Source organism: Chiloscyllium plagiosum, chromosome 3 (genome assembly GCF_004010195.1).
Source record: "Chiloscyllium plagiosum isolate BGI_BamShark_2017 chromosome 3, ASM401019v2, whole genome shotgun sequence".
In the NCBI taxonomy this organism is placed as follows: Eukaryota; Metazoa; Chordata; class Chondrichthyes; order Orectolobiformes; family Hemiscylliidae; genus Chiloscyllium; species Chiloscyllium plagiosum.
The window spans coordinates 88,811,600-88,832,922 of record NC_057712.1 but is presented as its reverse complement, the minus strand read 5'-3'; the positions used below and the strand labels follow the sequence as shown (position 1 = coordinate 88,832,922).

Genomic DNA, 21,323 nt, shown 5'->3' with positions numbered 1-21,323 from the left:
AAAATTTACAAGTGATAGCCTGACCAATGTGTGAGTTGGCATATATTGGATAAGAAATATTTCAAAATGTTTTCTTTGTGTTATATGTTTAAATGGTTTAGAGTTGACCTTTTTGTATTGAAATATGCTTCACAGTCACATTAAACATGTCAGCTTGGTATGGGATGGGATAGTACAGAGTTGAGAGTGTGGTGCTGGAAAAGCACAGCAGGACAGGCAGCATCCGAGGAGCAGAAGAATCGATGTTTCGGGCATAAGCCCTTCATCAGAAATAAGGCTTCTGCCCGAAACGCCAATTCTCCTGCTCCTTGGATGCTGCCTGTCCTGCTGTGCTTTGCCAGCACCATACTCTCGACTCTGATCTCCAGCATCTGCAGTCCTCACTTTCTCCCCAATGGGATGGTACAGGTTTTGATTAATTTTGCTATCAGTATTGTTAAAGTAGTTAGATTAAGTTAATTTTTAAAATTAGAAATGTTAGGAACTGAATTGAGCAGGCCATGAAGTTTTATATTGCTATTCAGTTTTAGATACGTCACCAACAGTTGATGCTCCATTTAGTTTTACAGCTAATTGACGTGGGCAAATGACCATCTTAGAATCAAGGTTTTTTCCTGATACTCTGTAGTGCAATATTTTTATTATGTACTATATAATGTAGGCATGTTATCAACAAATTGGTCTAAATTGAAATCTCAACTGTTCCTTCATTAGTTGTTGGAATTCTAATAAAATCAGTTCTACAGTGCCAATTTTCCCATGTAGCTGACATACCAGACATGGTGTCTATTTGAAATGATTCCTTATATTGGACTTTGAATCTATCCGGGTAAAAACAATGACTGCAGATGCTGGAAACCAGATTCTGGATTAGAATGGTGCTGGAAAAGCAAGCAATTCAGGCAGCATCCGAGGAGCAGGAAAATCGACGTTTCGAGCAAAAGCCCTTCTTAGATTTTCCTGCTCCTCGGATGCTGCCCGAACTGCTGTGCTTTTCCAGCACCACTCTAATCCAGAATCTTTGAATCTATCCTCTTTACCCTTTATTTTTGATCAGTGTATCAGATTATGAGGAAAAGGCAGGAAAGTGGAGTTGAGGATTATCAGATCAGCCAGAACCCCATTGAATAGTGGGGCAGACTATATGGGCTGAATGGCCTATGATTATTATAATCTCATGATTTTATGGAGAACATGGATGGATTTAATATTGAGAGTGGCCTCCCTTACCCCAATGTGAATAGCTGGAGTGTATTATGCAACATAGCCCAGGGGTCAAATGGCTGCCCCATTGTCACAATGATCAATAATCTAGAGGCAGGACTTCCTACCCTTCGGGAAAGGAGATTCAGCCTCAGGGAGCTGCTGTCCAGTACTCCAGAGGCCCTGTGCTCCAGAGACTCAGAGATGCAGCGTTCCAAAGACCCAGTAACGCAGTACTTCAACATTCTATGATCAGAATAAAACATGAGCACAGTCACTACAGCAGCAACGCTGAAGGAATCAGCACTCTTTGTATTGGCCTTTTGGACTAGCTCCTTTCTTCTTTAACCTCTCTTTCTCTTTTATCTAGTGGTTTGTTCAATCTCAGATGGAGCGCCTATGGAAAAAATGTCAGGTAGGGAATCTATGAATGCAGTACAATGCGCATAAAATGTTGCATGTTATCATGGTATCCCTGCATTGGAAAGCTGCCAGAAACTCTCTCACTCATCACCTTTCAGTTACATGTCACTTGGATTTGATGAATGAATGCCCATCATTTTAAAATTTCACTGTTTACATTTTGCATGACCTGCTGGAAGATTGATGGTGCATCAGGTAGACTCCCAGCTTCAGCTACGAGGTTTGGGGTAATGAAATGGCAACTCTGAGATGATATCTCATCCCTAGGACACTGAGTCAGCAGTATACTGACCTGTACCTCTCTTGTATGATTAGTGCTTTGATCAGCAGATGTCAACTCCATCTCCAGGCCCAGACCATTCTCACTCAGCTCACCTTTCCCAGGAAGATTATATGTAATATAATCCAAGACAGTCAGTATGGCTTCCTGAAGGGTTAATTATGCCTGAAAGGTTTATGAGAATTATCTGAGGATTTAACAAGCAGGACATATATAGGGGAAGCAGTAGAAGTAATGTACTTGGAATTCCTGAAGGGGCTTGATAAGGTACCACATGTTTGGCTTTTTAATGTGATGAGTCCATGGTATTGGAAGGAGAGAATAGGATAACTAATAGAACACAGTGTGCTGAGATAAATGGGGGTATTTCAAAAATGGAAGCTGTAACAAGTGCAGCACTGCAGAGATCAGTGCTGGAGCCACAGTTATTTACAATATATGTTAATGTCTTGGATAAGGAATGTGAACGTACTAAAACCAAGTTTGTGGGTGACACATTATGCATGGGAAGGCAAGTAGTGAGGATGACATAAAAAGTATGCAGAGGGATATAGACAGGTTAAGTTCTTGAGTCCTGAAGAAGGGTTACAATTAAAACATTGACTTCTCCACCTCCTGAAGCTGCCTGGCTTGCTATCTTCTTCCAGCCTCCTGCTTGTCTACCTTGGATTCCAGCATCTGCAGGTTTTTTTTGTCTCTAACTCAGGTTAAGTGAGTGGGCAAAAAACATTGGCAAATTGAATATAATGTGGGACAATGTGAGTTATGCATTTTAGCCAGAAGAACAGAAGAGCAGAGTATAATTTAAATAGAGAAAGATCGTATAAAGCCACAGCAACACAGGTATTTAGCAATCCTCATGCATAGATCATAAAAAGCTAGTTTATAAGTTCAGAAGATAATAGGGAAGATGGTGGAATGTATTTCAAAGAAAATTGAATATGAAAATAGATAAGTTTTGCTAAAGGTACTAGTCAGACCAAAGCTGGAATATTGTGTAGAATTTTGGGCCCTTTACATAAGGAAAGATGCATGAGTATGATGGGATTATCTTATGAGAAGAGGTTGAGTAGGTTGGGCTTGTATGCATTAGAGCTTAAAAGAATGAAAGGTGACCTTATTGAAATATATAGGATTCTCAGGAAATTTGACAGGATAGTTGTGAAAAGGTTGCTTCCTCTTTTGGGAGATTCTAGGATGAGATGGCATAACTTCAAAGTAAAAGATTGACTTTTGAGGAGGAACCTCTGCAGCATTATTAAGGCTTTGTCAATAGCATCTTCCAAACAGTGTCCTTTATGACCTGGAAGTACAGGACAACAGGCACATTAGAACACGGTGGGCGGCATGGTGGCACAGTGGTTAGCACTGCTGCCTCACAGCGCCAGAGACCCGGGTTCAATTCCCGCCTCAGGCGACTGACTGTGTGGAGTTTGCACGTTCTCCCCGTGTCTGCGTGGGTTTCCTCCGGGTGCTCCGGTTTCCTCCCACAGTCCAAAGATATGCAGGTCAGGTGAATTGGCCATGCTAAATTGCCCGTAGTGTTAGGTAAGGGGTAAATGTAGGGGTATTGGGTGGGTTGCGCTTTGGCGGGGCGGTGTGGAATTGTTGGGCCGAAGGGCCTGTTTCCACACTGTAAGTAATCTAATCTAATCTAATCTAAACACCACGACATGCAAGTTTCAGTCCATGCGACACACCATCCTGACATAGAAATACATAACTGCTCCTTTACCATTGCTAATACAAAATCCTTCCCAAACACATAATGGCGATACCGACACCAATGAACAGCTGCAAAGACCTCATCGTGGGTCTGCTCCTGGGCCTGGCCAAACTGGCCATAAACAGATCCAGGCAGCGGGCCATAGAGGGTGTTGTTATGGCCGACCGTCTGCCCCTCTTCTGCGGGTATGTGAGAGGCCGGGTGTCCCTGGAGAAGGAGCACGTGGTGTCCACAAACACTTTTGAGATTTTCAAGGAAAGGTGGGCACCACAGGGAGTGGAGTGCATGATTTCTCCCTCCAACTCTATTTTGATTTAATCCCTGCCCTCCCCTTCACTGTTTGATCACACTGCATTGTCCTCTGAGAAGGGCACTGCTGGTCACTGGCCACTCGGGTGTTTCCTTTCTTCCTTGTGGTGAAAATTTGTATGCCTGCTGTCTTTCACTGTGTTTCACACCTGCACACACACATCATGGGTGCTGGGGTAAAATAAGCACTACCGCAGTTAGGTGGTAGTGTGGGGGTAAGAGGAAAGTATAAAAATAAGGAAAAAAAGTAAAAAAATGAAGAGTTGCAATTCTACAAGGTGCCTCACCAGTATTTTCTCAAGGACAATTTGGGATGATCAATATGTTCTGACGCCCACATTTCATGAATGAATGAAAATCAACCTGGGACCTCACAGCTAATTAGACACTGCAGGAAACAATAGCCATGTCAAGCACCTTCAAATGAGCATGTATGCTTCATACATAGGTGTAGAAAAACTGAGCTTGGAATGATTTGTATTTTCTTCATTCTAAAATTACAACATCAACTGTTCAAGTTTCCAGTTACCTGTACCTTGAACAGTTAAATCTGAAACTGAAAGTAGGAAGTAAGAATACCTTAGAGAGAAAATGAACATGTTAATTAGGCAGAGAAGTTCCTGATATCTGACAGGACGCGGTTTCATACCTTTAAAAGCAAAAGAAACTCCTTTCAGAGAATCATTGTGCAGCAGATAAAACTGCAGCACTGGTAGTGTCCAAGATCAAAAGAGGTAGCTGCTTTAAAATGCTCTCAGTCTTTGCACTTAAAAAAAAGCAAATGTTATGATATTGAGAAATATAGTTTCTTCTTAAGGTTTTATGTTGTTATATCTAAATTCTTATTCAGTCATTTCGTTTTTTCGACACCAAAAAGTTCCTTGGAACCATGTTCACTGTGAAAGCTGCCTTTGTTTGGGGCTGTTTATTTCTTTGTTGTCCAGTGAAAGCTTGCGATAGTTTTGATGACCTTATTGGAGCCAAAAGCCAAGGAGACATCAATATTGGGGGAATCTTTCCAATCCATGGGTACTTGGAGTATGTCAACCCTCACAAAAAACCAGATGCAGCAAAATGCAAAGCGTAAGTGTTTCATTATTTATTTGTTTATTTTGTGAAATTATTGCAATTTGTATGGAATGAATAGTTAAACCAGCATGGTTTCGAGCTTATATTTCAAGTGATTGCCTGTTTTTTCGTTTTACAAAAAATCTACTTTGGTTAAAAAAAACTGGAGATGAGACAATTTCAATTTATTACTAAATTTCAAAAGTAAATTTATTCACTGCTATTTTTACTTAAAAGAAAACAATTTTTCTGTTTATATTTCTATTTTCACAACAGATGTCAGTCCGAATAGATTAGATTACTTACAGTGTGGAAACAGGCCCTTTGGCCCAACAAGTCCACACCGACCCATCACCCACCCAGACCCATTTCCCTACATTTTTACCACTGCACCTAACACTACAGGCAATTTAGCATGGCCAATTCACCTAACCTGCACATTTTTGGACTGTGGGAGGAAACTGGAGCACCTGGAGGAAACCCACGCAGACATGGGGAGAATGTGCAAACTCCACACAGTCAGTCGCCTGAGGCCGGAATTGAACCTGCGTCTCTGGCGCTGTGAGGCAGCAGTGCTAACCACTGTGCCACTCTGCCACCCACTAATAGAATCATAGAGCTGTACAGCACAGAAACAGACCCTTTGTCCAACTTGTTTACACTAACTAAACATCCTGAACTGATCTAGTCACATTTGCTAGCACTTGGCCCATATCTCTCTAAACCCTTCCTATTCATATATCTATCCAGATGCTTTTTACCCACCTCCACCACTTCCTCTGGCAGCTCATTCCATTTGCATACCAACCTCTGGATTAAAAATTGCCCCCTCAGTTCCCTTTAAATCTTTCCCCTCTCACCCTAAACCTACGCCCTCAATTTTTGGACTCTCTTATCCTAGGGAAAAGGCCTTGGCTATTTACACTATCCATGCCCCTCAAGATTTTATAAACTACTATAAGGTCACCCCTAAAACTCCAATGCTCCAGAGAAAAAAACCCCAGCCTATTCAGTCTCTCCCCTAAAGCGGAAACCCTCCAATCCCAGCAACATCTTTTCCCAACCTTGTCAAGTTTAATAACAACTTTCCAGTAGCAGGAATACCAGAATTGAACATGGTATTCTAAAAGTGGCCTCACCAATGTTCGGTACAGCCGCAGCATTACATCCCAACTCCTACACTCATTGCACTAAACAGTGAAGGCAAATGTGCCAAATGCTTTCTTTAATGTCTTATCTACCTGCGACTCCATTTTCAAGGAACTGTGTACCTGCACCTGTATCTTTGTTTGGCAAAGGGTGCCTACCATTAACGGTATAAGTCTTGCCCCTCGATTTGCCTTACCTAAATGCAACACTTCACATTTGTCTACATTAAACTCCATCTGTCACTCGTCAGGACCATTGGCCCATCTGATCAAGGTCCCATTGATCTCTGAAATAACATTCTTCACTGTCCACCACACCACCGATTTTAGCACTAAATTTGCAGGCTCAATGGAATGAATGGTCAGCTTCTGTTCCTATGTTCCTAATACTCTCCCCCTCATAAACAAAAATAGAAATTGTTGGAAAACTCAGTGGGTCTGGCAGCATCTGTGGAGACAGAAACAGAGTTAACATTTTGGCTCCAGTGACCCTTCTTCAGAAATGAGGCTCTCGTATAATTTTCCACTACCCCTCCCATGGACTTTTTACAATCACATCTCTTGTGATAAAGATACATCTATAGTGTCCATGTGCCCTTTGTCATGAGTTACATGTCAGTAAAACATTATTATTGGTGTTAAAAATTGACTAGCAATCGAGATGGACATTGTCACAGTTTAGCCTTTATTTTCCAAAAGCTCAAATTTTATTTTTCTATATTGAAGTACTCTGGTTAGCTCTGGAGTCAATATGATGATCTGTAAATATTAACCCTTTTAATGCTTAACTGAAAAATCTTTCTTCTTTTAAAGATTTGACACTCAGAGATTTATCTGGCTCCAATCAATGATATACACTATTGAATTGATTAACAACTCTCCCCTACTACCGGGAATTAAACTTGGATATGAGATATATGACACCTGTACAGATGCCACCAGAGCTGTGAAAATTGCAATGAAGTTTCTTTCCAAGACAAATAGCTCAGAACATTGTCTGGAGGTTCGATGCGATTACACAAATTACTTGCCAATTGTAAAAGCTGTTGTAGGAGAAGCCTATTCTGAACTGTCGATTCCCATCGCAAGAATATTTAATGTAGCACTTATGCCTCAGGTATGTCAAGCATTACTCTTGTGCAATACTTTTCTGGTGAGGATCTTTGCATTTCTCTGCACAGTTGTCATTAGGTATTTGAAACATAGACAAAATATCATTTACTGCAAGATGCCCATGTTTGTATTTATGTTCAACATAAGCCTCCTTCCACTCTCCTTTATAGAACTCCATCAACATATCCTTCTCATCCCTGCCTTCATGTGCTTGTCTACCTTTCCTTTGAGTGCATCAATACTACTCAGGTCAACAGCATATTCCATGTTCTAATACTTCCTGGACAATGTAGGTTCTGCTTAGTACTTAATTTGTGACTACCTTATAGTTATGGTTACAACGACCTAGTTGTAGTTTTGTTTTCCAGTGATCACCTTCAAAGTCACTTCTTGCCCTCATCTGATGTTGCAGGTCTGCCTATAAGAGGCGACAGATTTCAGTGACCATCTCTTTAGTGACTCAAAGTTACTTCATACATTGCTCGTAGTTTAAACTGAGATAGGAGAAATGCCTCCTGAAGGACCTGGGTTAATATGACTGCTTGATAAGACGTTTTTGGCCCTTCCTCTTGCTATACCTTTGAGCATTTTCTTTCATCCTCCATGTTACCTCTGCATCATCTCCATGTCATGTTGCCAGAACGATTGGGGGACAGAAACTGCAGCACCCTCGAAGGGAAAAGTAAGCCCCTCAACACATGCCACACCACTTCTTAGAATTTTCAACAGTTGTGGTACAAATCACCAAGTACTTCTTCTAACTCAGCACCAGCCGGTGGAAATCAGCCACTAAGCAGAAAGTAGTTGATAGTCCCTTTAAATAGAGGTGAAAATGTGTTGCTGGAAAAGTGCAGCAGGTCAGGCAGCATCCAAGGAGCAGGAGAATCGACATTTCGGGCATGAGCCCTGCTTCAGGAATGAGGCAAGTGTGCCAGGAATGAGGAAAGTCCCTCCTCCCTACCTTTTATCTTAGCCTGCTGGACACACTTTCCTCATTCCTGAAGAAGGGCTCATGCTCGAAACGTCGATTTTCCTGCTCCTTGGATGCTGCCTGACCTGCTACGCTTTTCCAGCAACACATTTTCAGCTCTGATCTCCAGCATCTGCAGTCCTCACTTTCTCCTCCTTTAAATAGAGGGTACTTATACTTGTAATTACCAGTTCTAACCATCTACAGCTGGTTTAATGAGCAATTCATATGCAAATTCCTGCAAGGCCTTAAAAAAAACATAATGAGGATGACAGGGGTGAGATGCTTTGTGTGCTATAAGGAAACAGAAAGTGACAAATTGAAAATAAGTTGTGAAGATTCACAAGTCATGCTGTGTCTTATTGGTTTGCATATTAACAATGGTAAGACAAATGTTAACAATCATTATTTTGATCTCACTTAAATACTATCTCATGTCTCATCACCCTCACCTTAACCTCCTTCCACCTATCGCATTTCCAACATCCCTCTCCCAAGTCCCTCCTCTCTCCCTTTTATCTTCGCCTGCTTGGCACACTTTCCTCATTCCTGATAAGGTGATAAGGTGAGGGTGATAGTCCGGAGTGGGGGTGGGGACGGAGAGGTCAGGAAGAAGATCTCATCGAATTTTATAATGTGAAATACACCTTTTGCTATCCCACCCTTGAAGAAACTTAATTTTTTTTTCAATCTTTAGATTGCTACCTCCCAAAAGAATTCTAATAAATTTGTCAGGTATGACTTCCTCTTCTTGAGGCAGTGCTGACTCTGCTTGATCATATTACACATTTCTTAATGCTCTAATATTATACACTTAATAATAGACTCTAACATTTTCTTAATGAGAGATGTTAAACTAATTTGGACTATAGTTACCTGCTTTTTGTGTCTCTCCCTTTTCAAATATTGGCAGTTTTTCAATCCATTAGGACTTCTCCAGAATCTAACAAGGCTTGGAAGAAAATATAAGTGCATTTCTATAGTTACTTGCTTTAACATTCTGGGATGAAACTCATCAGGTGTAGGGAATGTATTGGCCTTTAGCTGCATTGGATTCCCTGGTACCCTTTCCTTTAGTGATAGTTACTATATTTAACAGCATGGAAGAATTTAATTATGAGGAAAAGTTGAGTAGGTTGGGTCTGTACCCATTTCAGTTTGAGAGAATGAAAGGTCACTGAAAAAGAAAGGATTCTTAGGGAGTTTGACAGGGAACACGTGGAGAGGTTATTTCCCCTTCTAGAAGAGTCTCGGACTACAGAGCATAATCTTGGAATTAGGGGTCACCGAATTAAGATAGTGATGAACCTGTGGAATTCTTTACAATACACAGCAGTCATGGTAGGGTTGTTAATAATGCTCAAGACACAACCACCTAATGAAGCGGCAGCACCATGAAAGCTAGTGCTTCCAAAAAAAAAACCGGTTGGATTATAACTTGGTGTTCTGTGATTTTTAACGTTGTCCACCCCAGTCCAACATTGGCACCTCCAAATCAAGGCTTAAACAGGCAGACTTTAATTCAGAGGTGTGGGGGAAAGACAGCAAAGTGAAATTGTGAATGAGTGGATCAGCCATAAATTCACTGAATGGCAGAGCAGACACTATGGACCGGCTTCTGTTCTGATATCTTATGGCTTCACGGTAAATAGAGTATTAGAAGGTCAGGACCATTCCTACAGACAGATTGAAAGTTTTCCCACCTGTAATCGGATCTTATTTTTTGGATGATATGCCATTGCCATTCTGTTGAAACCTTCACCTGGTGCTAAGAAATCTCTGATAGTCAAAGGATCACCAAAATTGGGGAATTTTAATACATACTTTATGAAATACAATTGTAATAAATCTACAACTAACATGACATTTAGAGAGCAAAAGGCAGAAATTAATGAAAAAAGAATTGAGAGTTGGTTATTTTTTGCCCAGTATAAAAAGAATTAGGGCAGCATTTGTGATTGTAGTGATGACTCTGAATGACCAAGGCCAGATTTCTTGATATTAACTATTCTTGTTAGTTCAAAAGTTGATTCCAAAAATTAAACAGGAGTCCACATGTAGCCAAAGGAAGGCCTAGCGATATCATAAAAGAGAAATTATAGAGAAACCACTTACATTCAAAATTAGATATGATCTCAGGAAAGTCCTTGCCCTGTATGTGTTCAATATGTGTTTAATATAATCTTCATTGAAAACTTTCCTTTATTATAATTGTTTTACAGATAAGTTTTGCATCATCTGCTGCAACCCTTAGTGACAAGTTGCGATTTTTATCATTTTTACGCACTATTCCAAGTGACATCCATCAGACAAAAGCCTTGGCTGAATTTATTCGTGAGTCTCGTTGGAACTGGATTGGGATCATTGCAACAGATGATGACTATGGAAAATCTGCAATGGCTGATTTCATTTCACATGCACAGGAGTTTGACATTTGTATTGCTTTTCAAGAACTGATTTCAATATTTGTTGGCAACAAAGAGCATGATGAAGCAATACATGCCTTGGTTTCAAAGATTGAAGCCATTCCTAATGCAAATGTTATTGTTCTCTTTGCTAAATCACAAGTTGTCATCAAAGTGTTGAAGGAAATAGTTTGGCGCAATGTTACTAAAACATGGATTGCCAGTGATGCCTGGTCCATATCCAGAGCTGTAGCATCAATACCAAATATTGACAAAGTTGGAAACATATTTGGCTTGTCTTTCAAGAATGGAGACATTCCAGGCTTTCCAGAATACTTAAGAAACCTAAAGGCAGGACCTGGGACTGTCAACAAGTTCATTGAAGAATACATGCAACTTCATTTTACATGTTCAGATGAGTCTCATAATGATACAATGACAAGCAATTCAGGCTTAAAAAACTATTCCCTTTCAAATTCTTTGAAACCAGCATCTCTTCATGCTTGTACCAAAGTAAATGAATCCATTGAAGATATTAATGATAATTATTTGGTTCAAAATATTGAGCAAGGTGGCACATATGCAACATACCTAGCAGTTCAATCAATTGCTCATGCTCTGAGGAACCTTCTCAAATGTCATGAAGGAACATGCCAAAAAACATTCAATTTTGCACCATGGCAGGTAGATATTATGCAGTAATATTATTTATTTTCAGGGAATTATTCTCATAAAGTCATTGGCAAATATCACTGCAATTATATAGCAGTGCAAAGATTAAGCTGGTGTACATATCCTGACATCAGGTTCACTTTTGTACCATTACATAGAATTCAGTGTTGGCATTCACCTATGACTCTTTCCTCCTGTAAGTCCCAGGCACAGGACATTTGATTAATATTTACAGGTTCAGCAATAACAATTCAAAAGGCATTGGCACTTGAAGAAAGATATAGTCCAAAAAAAACTTCTAATTCTTAAGCAGACCTTATCTCAATTTATAAAGAATGTTTTGTTGTTTCTTGTTGTATTTTAAAGTCAGCTTATCAACCTGTGAAGAAACTTATAATTTGTCTTTCATTGAAAGCAGTTTTGTAAATGCAAGTAATAGTTATATTATGTAGCATAAATGTGAAAAAAAATGGCTCTTATAGTTGCCACATCTATTGATTTCACGTAAAATAGCTTTTCTTCGGCCAGTATGCAGCCATATCTTTTGACCATAGAAATGTGAGATGTGTCACTGTAAGTAATTCCATGTACACTTCATAATTGGAAAGTAGAAACCCACTAGTGGAAGTAACCAATTGTCTTATCAACAGAACATGGGACTCATTTTTTGGCAGTAGGCTTCCACACAAGCTAGATAGCAGGCTCATCAAAATATAGTTGCAGCTGGTCTCTGAATTTCCAATCTTGCCTTAGAAAATAATATACTAATTATTGACCCTTTTGTTGGTAGCTACTGGAAGCACTGAAAGAAGTGAATTTCACTGAAGGGGGAAAGCCATTTTACTTCGACAAATCTGGAAATTCTGTAAATGGATACGACATAATAAAGTGGATTGTGAACAATGGCACAGTACAGTTTAAAACAGTTGGAGAGTATAATGTTCTGGATAGAAAAATCTATATTTATGACAAGACCATCAAAAACATTACAGAGGTATGGAATCATTTTTTCCTGATGTGCTCAAGATTTTCTCTGTACTAGTAAATGATGCCAGTTTTAATAAAATCAGTATTTCATTGTACAATGTAGGTAATTAAATTAACCTTGTTATATCTTGACTAGTGATGAAATGCAAAATAGTCAAACAACATTTTGGCTCAGATGGTCCAACAATTGCCCACTTGTCTTTAGATGTCTTCTGCGCTTCAGATTCTTGGACAGAGGCGTCCTGCTATGAACCTGTCCAGAAACCCACAAACCCAGCAATGAAGAAGGTCTTTGTTGAAATCACATCCATTTTTGCAGCAGTTAGTGAGTCATGCTGTGATTTAAATTTCCAACGGAAAATCAATAAACTTTGACAGTTCCTGTAAAAAGCTAAATGTGTAAGGTCATTGGAGGGGGAGGTTTAGGTTGCCTAGTGTGTAAATTCAGGGTAAATTCAACTCCCCCTTGTGGCTGGACTGCCAGAGAAGGGAATTAGGGCTTAGGACTGTCTGGGAATCTGAGAAGCTGGGCACAATAGGTGGGAGGGTAGTGTTGAATCCAGAGGTGGGCACTTCATGACTAAGGTCATTGGGTTTCGTGTCATTTTTGGTTGTGGGAATGGTAGGCTTGATAGGTGGAAGGGGTCTTTAGACTGACAGTTTTGGGAGTTGGGGAGGGATTTGCTTCTATACGGAAAAGGCCTAGAGAGTGGAGGATCAGTTTGTACTAGCGGTTTGTCCAATCCAGCATGCTGGGGGGAGATTTAGGCCAGGTTTCAGTTAGGAATAAGGGATAATGGGCCTAGGTTCTAGGGATGGAATGGGATGTGGGTGGTCAGGTTAGTGTGGGGAGAGGGTGGCTTAGGTCCAACAAATTTTGTTTGAGGTGAGGTTAGGTATCTGGTCAGGAATGGTTGTCAAGGATCCAGTCCAAGTCCAGGGACATAGTGGCGGGGGGGAAATAATCAGCGGTGAGTTGGGTTGGGGTGGGGTGAGAGTAGATTTGTAACCCTGTAACGGTTACTGGGTAAATATTAAACTTGACTGAGTTGGACTTTGTGGGTTCCACAGAGGGAATTTAGCGGAAAAATTAAGCTCATCACGTGAGCTAGGCCAGAGATTCTGTATGAGCCTGATATGCAACTACACAGCTCCCATGACCCCCTGCCCAATGGAATACACTGCAGAAGCGCAAAGCATCAGGCTTTACCTTCAAACTCAAACTACTATCACTAATGTCCTAATAAGGTGAGTTATCAGTCCGAGTCAAAGGGTGTGGCACTGGAAAAGCGCAGCTGGTCAGGCAGCATCAGAGTAGCAAGAGAATTGATGTTTCAGACATAAGCCCTTCATCAGGAATGTGGCAGGAGAAGGGGGCTATGAGATAAATAGGGGGCTGGGGCTGCAAGGTAGGTAGCTGGGAAGGGGACAGGTAGAAGCAGTTGGGGTCTGATTGTGATAGGTCGGTGGGGAGGGTGGAGTGGATAGGTGGGAAGGAAGTTAGACAGGTAGGACAGGTCAGGAAGGCAGTGCCAAGTTGGAGGGTTGGATCTGGGATGAGGCAGGGTAGAGGGGAGATTTGGAAACTAGTGAAGTTGATGTTGATGCCGTGTGGTTGAAAAGTCCCAAGACAGAAGATGAAGCGTTCTTCCTCCAGTTGTCGGGTGGCTTGGATTTGGAGGTGGAGGCGACCCAGCACTTGCATGTCCTTAAGGTAGTGGGAGGGAGAGTTGAAGTGGTTGACCAGAGTGCAGTGGGGTTGTTTAGTGCGTGTGTCCCATCAGTCCACCCAGCAAAGTGATGCACCGTCAGTTATTCACACAGATTGATATGCAGGACAGGCATTTGTGTATCATGTATAAACTGCTCTCTGATAGTAAAATGACTGAGAACAGAAGAGAGGAAACTTGCATAGTATGAGGACACTTCTCCTTCCTTGTCTTAAGTGAAACTTGGGAGTAGCTTCCCCAAAAAAGAAAGAACATGCATTTTCACCAGGCCATACTATATGCTCCCTAGATGCAATCAATGAATCATTTCCAAGTGCAATCAGTGTTGGTGATGTGTCGGAAAATGCAAGAGACAATTTGCACTCAGCAAGGGAATAAGATAATAACCAAATAATTAGGATTTGATGAAGTTGATTGCATGAAGAATGTTGACCAGTACAACAGGAGAACCCACTGCTTTTCATTAAATAAAGTCATTACATATTTTTGTATCATCCAGCACAGACAAATTGATCTTTGTTAGTACTTTATTCGAAGGAAATCACTTCTCACAATCCAGCACTCCATTATAACCACAGTGATTTGTCAGTTTAAGTTATATTGTGGTTGCATTACCTTGAAACATAACAATTGAATAAGGCAACTGAATAAACATGAAACTTGAAATACAAGTAATGCAGGAAGTTGTCCCTCCTACACACAGCTTGCGTATTTTGCCTCAGTCCCAATTTATTAAACTCACTTAAGAAATCACAACTGCTAATATCACACAAGCTTGATATTGAACTTCAAGTGTAACTATGATTGTATTGTCTAAAAATAAATTGCAAATTTTAACATCTTACACCTGGTTAGAAATCTCTGCATGATTGTGAAAAGACTTTAAAGAAAAGGATATAACATTTGTGATTGCTTATACGATGTAATAATACTACATAAATTCAACATCTGTTCACTATGAATGCTTGATAAAATGTATTTTACAAAAAATGTGACTGGGAGGAATATTCCTAATGTACCAATAAATAAAGTAAAACTTGCCCATAGTGCATTTTATAAAAAAAGTGACCTTGATGATTGGTAATGACAGTTTGGAAGCGTCAGCTATTAATTTTGTTTCCATAGGCTATATTTTCCAACTGCTCCGTGTCCTGCAAACCTGGACAGAGGAAGATTTCGAATTCCTCACAGACCTGTTGTTATGATTGTGTGCCTTGTGCAGAGGGATACTACTCTGTAGATTGGGGTAAGTGCTGTCTATTGTCCCGTGTGGGATGCTCTCAAATTGCTATGAAACTGATCCCTGGAGTTATAAAAACTTAGGTTTGAGCAGAAACTGGAGAACTGCACTTTAGAATTTAATTGTTCTAATCTCTTTTTCCTGCTGTTTGAGATACCTCTTTTCAAGCTTCTATCTCATTTCCTTAAACGTTGGCTACAATTGCAATTATCATGTGTGTAATACACTTCCTATGTTAAGAGCCACTTATATGAGGATTTCTTAAACACAGTGTTTTGTTAATAGATTGTAATTAATGCCTTACTGTTCCAAATTCATCAAGCTTAAGAAATCTTAGAAGTTCAAACCACTTTGGTTTAAGAATAGCAAGTTCTGTAGATAAGGCAAGCGTGAACGTTCAGTTTAATAAAACTGTAGAATGGAAGGGAAAGGGTATCGATTAAGTCTGTTTAAAAATGCAATTTAAAACTTCTCACAACATATCAATATTTGAAATCATCTACAAAGCATGTTAATGGAAGCAAGTTGCAAACGGACGCAAGTTGCAAACAAGTTCCATTCCTGAGTTTATTTGCAAGTCAAAATACAATACAGTGCAGGACAATACTATACAGGACAATACAGAGTAGGTGTTTGTAACTACTGGTAATGATTGCAAGTTGGATCTTTAAGATTACACCCTTGTATGGGATTGCGTTCATAAATCCAAGTGTTCATACATCAGACCTTTGTAAATGAGGGAGTCCCTGTATGCACAATTATTGGGTTTTGCTAGCTGAATTGACTTCTGAGCACATTTATTTAGTAATCTTGTGAGTGTAATGCCTTTTATTTATACAGAATCTAGAGATCCTTTATAAAACAAGACAAAATATGAAAGCAGTTCATGACTATTTTCTGCACATATTTCACCTCCATCTGTATTGCTACACTAGTTTATTTGCTCTGAGTGCCTGACGAATGATATTTCATTACAGATATGAACAACTGTTTGAAATGCTCAATCGACCAGTGGTCTGATGCAGGAAGTTCAGTGTGCATTAACAGAACCACGGAATTCTTTAAATGGAATGATGGGTTTGCCATTGTCCTTACAGTTTTCGCTTGTTTGGGTGTTATTTTAATAATTGTGATTGCTGTAATGGTTACGCGGAAATTGAACACACCCCCCGTGAAGTCGATTGGAGGCAAGTTCTGCTATGTAATACTCATCGCATTGCTCCTTAGTTTTGTCAGTACAGTTTTTTTTATTGGTGAACCAACAAGTTATGGCTGCTACATTAGACAGCCACTGTTTGGCATAAATTTTACTATTTGTGTTTCGTGGATTTTGATCAAATCTTTCAAGATCATTCTGGCATTTAAGTTTGATCCCGTTGATCGTCAAAAAATGATGAGGTTATATAAACCAATTCCAATTCTGCTGATCTGTAATGCAATTCAAGTAATTATTTGTACACTGTGGTTGACACTTAAAGGACCCCGTTTTGTAACCAGTTATGAAATTCCTAAAATTACTCTATTGAAATGTGAAGAAGGCTCCAATGTAGCATTTGGTGTAATGTTAGGATATATAGCTGTACTTGCAATTTTTTGTTTCCTACTTGCATTTATGGGCAGAAAGGTGCCAGATATCTACAAGGAGGCCAAATTAATAACATTCAGCATGCTCATCTACTTAATTGTATGGATTTCCTTTGTTCCTGTGTATATCAACACTGATGATCAATATCTTCCAGCAGTTGAAGTGGTGGCAATTTTAGCTTCAAACTATGGCATCTTAGGCTGCCATTTCTTGCCAAAGTGCTACATTGTTTATTTTAGGAAAAATACAAATACACGCACTGGAATCATGCACCATTTAAGTGTACATCATCAAAATACAGCCAACCATGCCCAAGGCTCAGCCTTGGGTGAATCCTTGTGGACTATAAATTCAAATGGACCTGCTGCACAATAAGATGTGGAAACAGAAGCAGGCTCTTCAGCCCATTCAGTCTGCACCACCCTTCAATGAGACTACGTCTGATCTGATAATCCTCAGGCATCTTCCTGCCTTTTTAAAACATCTGTAAAACAACAGTGACCAATGCCAGCAGAATTCAAACCTACCCAGGGAGAACCCATCGTCTGCCAATCCATCACCTTAAGCACTAAGCCATGACTACACTTCACAAGGACCCACTTCTCTTGTGAATACATCAGAGTGTGAACAAAAACCAACTTGCATGCAACCATATGTGGGAAATCAGGGGAGAAGCTGATAAGGTTAAGGGTTCATTTTTTTAAGATCTTGAGTAAAATTACACTTGAACAAGGAACCTTTAGATACATGAATATGAATAAACTTTGCTACTTTCTGATGCCTGTAAAAATTAAACACCGAAATTGAGATTCACAGTGCAAACTGGCTGATATATTGATGAGGAACATGTAGCAGAATTCCCTAGTGAGTGACCATGGAGCGATCCTGGAGAGGCAGCAATTCTCAAACAAAACGGTGACGGAAGGCACCAAGATGGAAGGTGAACAATCTTTCCACAACCAGGGAATATTTCCAGAAGCAAAAAAGCGACACCTCAAAAGCTGGTCAACTGGAGACAGGTGGAAAAATGGTTATTAATTGATGGACATCTGTTGGGTCCCACCAATCATGTTGGGAGATGGCTAGAAACATTGAACTGGCCTCCCCATGGCTTCCTGCCCAAAAGGGTCAGGACAATAATTTTCAGGTTTTTCTGGTTTTTCCTTCTAGGCAGGTGAAACAGGATGCGGCAAGAAATTTCCTTCCTGGCCATCCCATGGCCCAAAAAGGCAATCAGCAACTGTGGTTGTCCCTGCTGTATGTTACATCAATATGGAGGTGCCCAATTTTACCAGCGGCACTGCTCAGCTTGCAAAGCTCCTTATCATCTGATTGGGCCAGCAACCTGAACAGTTGAGCTGCCTTTGCCAGTTGGATGACAGTTTCAGTGACGGTCTCTCAATTTGTAGAATAGCCTCCAGGGTCCTAATATATGCTTGCCTGGGCTAGGGACATACATTTGGTCCTGATGTCAGGACCCACAACATGCTGGTTAAATTCACAGGCCAGGAGCCCTGAATTGGGCCAAATTATAAACCTACAGTGATTAGAATTTCTTTGGTTATGAACTCCATCCAGAGAAGGATACAAGTACCTCATACTTGAGAACTACATGAAGTAAGAATCCTTAAGTGTTCTGCAGGGACTCAATTTTAAATACACAAGTCATTTTCTGAACATATTTTCAATTGGAAGATGCAAAAGAAATGTTTCAATGTTTACATGATATACAATGGTTAGAAATAGAAGGTGCAATGCAGTGATCGAGCTCAAAACAACCCAACTGACGCTGCTTGGCTCTTACATCGTTAGAGGTTTTAGGTCTTCTGTTTCGAAAAAATTCTGTGATTAACAGGACACAACTTTGCACAACACTGCACTTAAAGTTTAAATAAAATGGTTGCTCTGTTGGAATTAGTGAATCCCTGTTCTTTAAACAAGAATTGCAAACTGATTAGGAAAGTGTGGCTGGGCAGGACATCTGACAGACCTCCTGAACATCGTTCCAACCATCAAAGCAGGTCAATTAGACAATAACAGTAGAAAAGATAACATCTACGCATTACTATTTGTGACGATGGTCTCAATACATCACACGGAGATTGCAAGAGTTCCTATAATTGAAGTTCAACTGAAAAATCTCAATAGATTCCAATGTAATGTAACCTTATTAAATCACTATGTGACTGAAAATGTAAATTTTTACTTGGCTCTGAGATGAAGAGTTTCATCTGGGATAATTAATATAAATTATATTCTCATATTAAGAGATTAATATGTAATTGTATTTATCAAGTGTATATTATGGTAATATGATCTTAGCATTTTTTTTGGGTTTCCTTTTGCTCTATCTTGTCCTTGTCGTCCACAATCAGTTGAATCAAAACAAACATTGTATCTAAAAGGTTCAATTTTTTTGTAATCTAAAATGGTCACCTCAAGATGATAATGTCCAATAGGTGCATGCCTTTCATCCTACCTTTACGTCTGTCCTCATGAGGATGTACCTGAATTTCACATGACATTTCTAGAAATAAAAAAGAGCTATGAGTATTGTGAAGTCTTCAGGTGAAGATTGGTGTCTCGTCAAAGGTGTTAAATTAGAGACACCGTCTGAATTTCTGTCTAATGTTCGTAAGTTAGTTGTCTTACTTTTATCTTCTTGTGGAATGTGTCAGAAAATAAAATGATGTACAAGTTCAAAAAGGGAAGAGAGGACCTCAAGAGTGAATGGATGATTATAACGTGGCTGATTCAAGACCTAAATCATATATGTTAGGACTTTCTTGGAGTGACATTAAATCACTCACATTTTCAGAATGCTTGCTTCTGAAATTTGTTATTGTTAAGCATTGTTGAGTTTGGTATGTTCAAATTGTATTCTTGTATTTTCACATATTATTTAAACCTAATAAAAAAAACTTCACACTTTGAAATAAAACTTCCTTGAGCCTCTTTTTACGTGACCAAATCCTTTCCAGATTACACAATGTCTGTGGCAACTATTTTTGGTCCTCTAATATATTAGTCTTACAATGCCAACAAAATAGACTTGCAGAAAAAAAAAGAACATCTATTAAATACATTCTCATATCTTTATAAAGTGTATAAGTACTTTCATGCGATTTGAGAAAGCCTAGTCTTAACCACACAATCTGCAGTAGTTCAGGAAGGTGACTTACCATCAATTTTCCACCTGTTTTAAGACTTTCCTTTCAAATTTCCTTTTCAACAAAAAAAAATCTGCGATTATCATTTGTGATGACAATGTTTCAAAAATGCATTTAAAATATTTCCCAATATATTTAGGAGTTAATAACTATGTGCAGTTTGGTCAGTACTCTTACTAGGACTTATTTTTTAAATTAACTTGCTTTGAAATGTTATTACACTGGGACTTGAACCCAGACCTACTGGTTCAGGGTCACTACGAATGCCCCGCAAGATTTCCCTTAGAACATTACCTAGGTTTTAGAATTAACAGTTCAGTGATAATGCCACTGGGCTATCGGCTCCCCTTATAATGTCGGCATCATTGGGATTAGAGGAGAAAGTGAGGACTGCAGATGCTGGCGATCAGAGCTGAAAATGTGTTATGGAAAAGCGCAGCAGGTCAGGCAGCATCCAAGGAGCAGGAAAATCGACGTTTCGGGCATAAGAAGGGCGTCGATTCTCCTGCTCCTTGGATGCTGCCTGACCTGCTGCGCTTTTCCAGCAACACATTTTCATCACTGGGATTAGAGTCAAGATTAGAGTGGTGCTAGAAAAGCACAGCAGGTCAGGCAGCATAGACGGAGCAGGAAAAATCAACGTTTCGGGCAAAAAGCCCTTCATTCCTGCTGAAGGGTTTTTGCCCGAAATGTCAATTTTTCCTGCTCCTCGAAAGCTGCCTGACCTGTTGTGCATTTCCAGCGTCACTCTAATCTTGACTCTAATCTCCAGCATCTGCAGTACTCACTTCTGCCACCGTTGGGATTTGAACCCATGCTTACCAGGCCAGGTGGCATAACCAGCTAAGCCGTGGCACTACCAAGCTACTACTAACATTACAATTGCATGGTAAATTGAAAACAAAACAAATATTTAAGACCTGTTAAACATATTACCTTCTCCTTACGTTCAAAACTAATCACCCTTAAATTTTGAGCCTCCTTGAAGACAATGAGTGTAATGAGGTGGTGATTGAAGCATGTATGGATCATGGTCCATCTTGTTAGCAGGGCAGTTTTGAGCTGCTTTTAAGATGATTTACATTTTAATTCTGTAATCTTGTGCCCAGATTTTCTGATTTTGGATGAATAGAACAAAAAAAACATTATAACAATTTGGAAACACCAATCCAATAATCCTCTCCAATTAATAATTAAATACCTTGTGGGTCCATGGTGCAAGGCTGAGAGTAAAGGCACATTGACACGGTGAATGACCAGGACAATTTCAGTCATTGATAAATTCTTGACAGGA

At 39.7% G+C, this 21,323-nt stretch overlaps 1 protein-coding gene across 1 annotated transcript; it reads left to right on the top strand.

The window, feature by feature from the left end:
• The first annotated feature begins 4,645 nt into the window (after window positions 1–4,645).
• Window positions 4,646–19,782, top strand: LOC122547221 (G-protein coupled receptor family C group 6 member A-like). Its single transcript, XM_043685861.1, has 6 exons — window positions 4,646–5,024; window positions 6,971–7,274; window positions 10,463–11,329; window positions 12,108–12,311; window positions 15,160–15,280; window positions 16,252–19,782. Exons 1-6 carry the CDS (start codon window positions 4,831–4,833, stop codon window positions 17,232–17,234), a joined length of 2,673 nt encoding a protein of 890 aa, XP_043541796.1. The 5' UTR covers window positions 4,646–4,830; the 3' UTR covers window positions 17,235–19,782.
• The last annotated feature ends 1,541 nt before the right edge of the window (window positions 19,783–21,323 follow it).

Bases quoted from the DNA above. Each gene is read 5' to 3' on its own strand.
- LOC122547221 (XM_043685861.1), top strand. From the start codon at position 4,831: ATGTTCACTGTGAAAGCTGCCTTTGTTTGGGGCTGTTTATTTCTTTGT. The intron at 11,330-12,107 runs GTAGATATTATG...TTTTGTTGGTAG, and splicing joins TCAATTTTGCACCATGGCAG to CTACTGGAAGCACTGAAAGA. The intron at 15,281-16,251 runs GTAAGTGCTGTC...ATTTCATTACAG, and splicing joins ATACTACTCTGTAGATTGGG to ATATGAACAACTGTTTGAAA.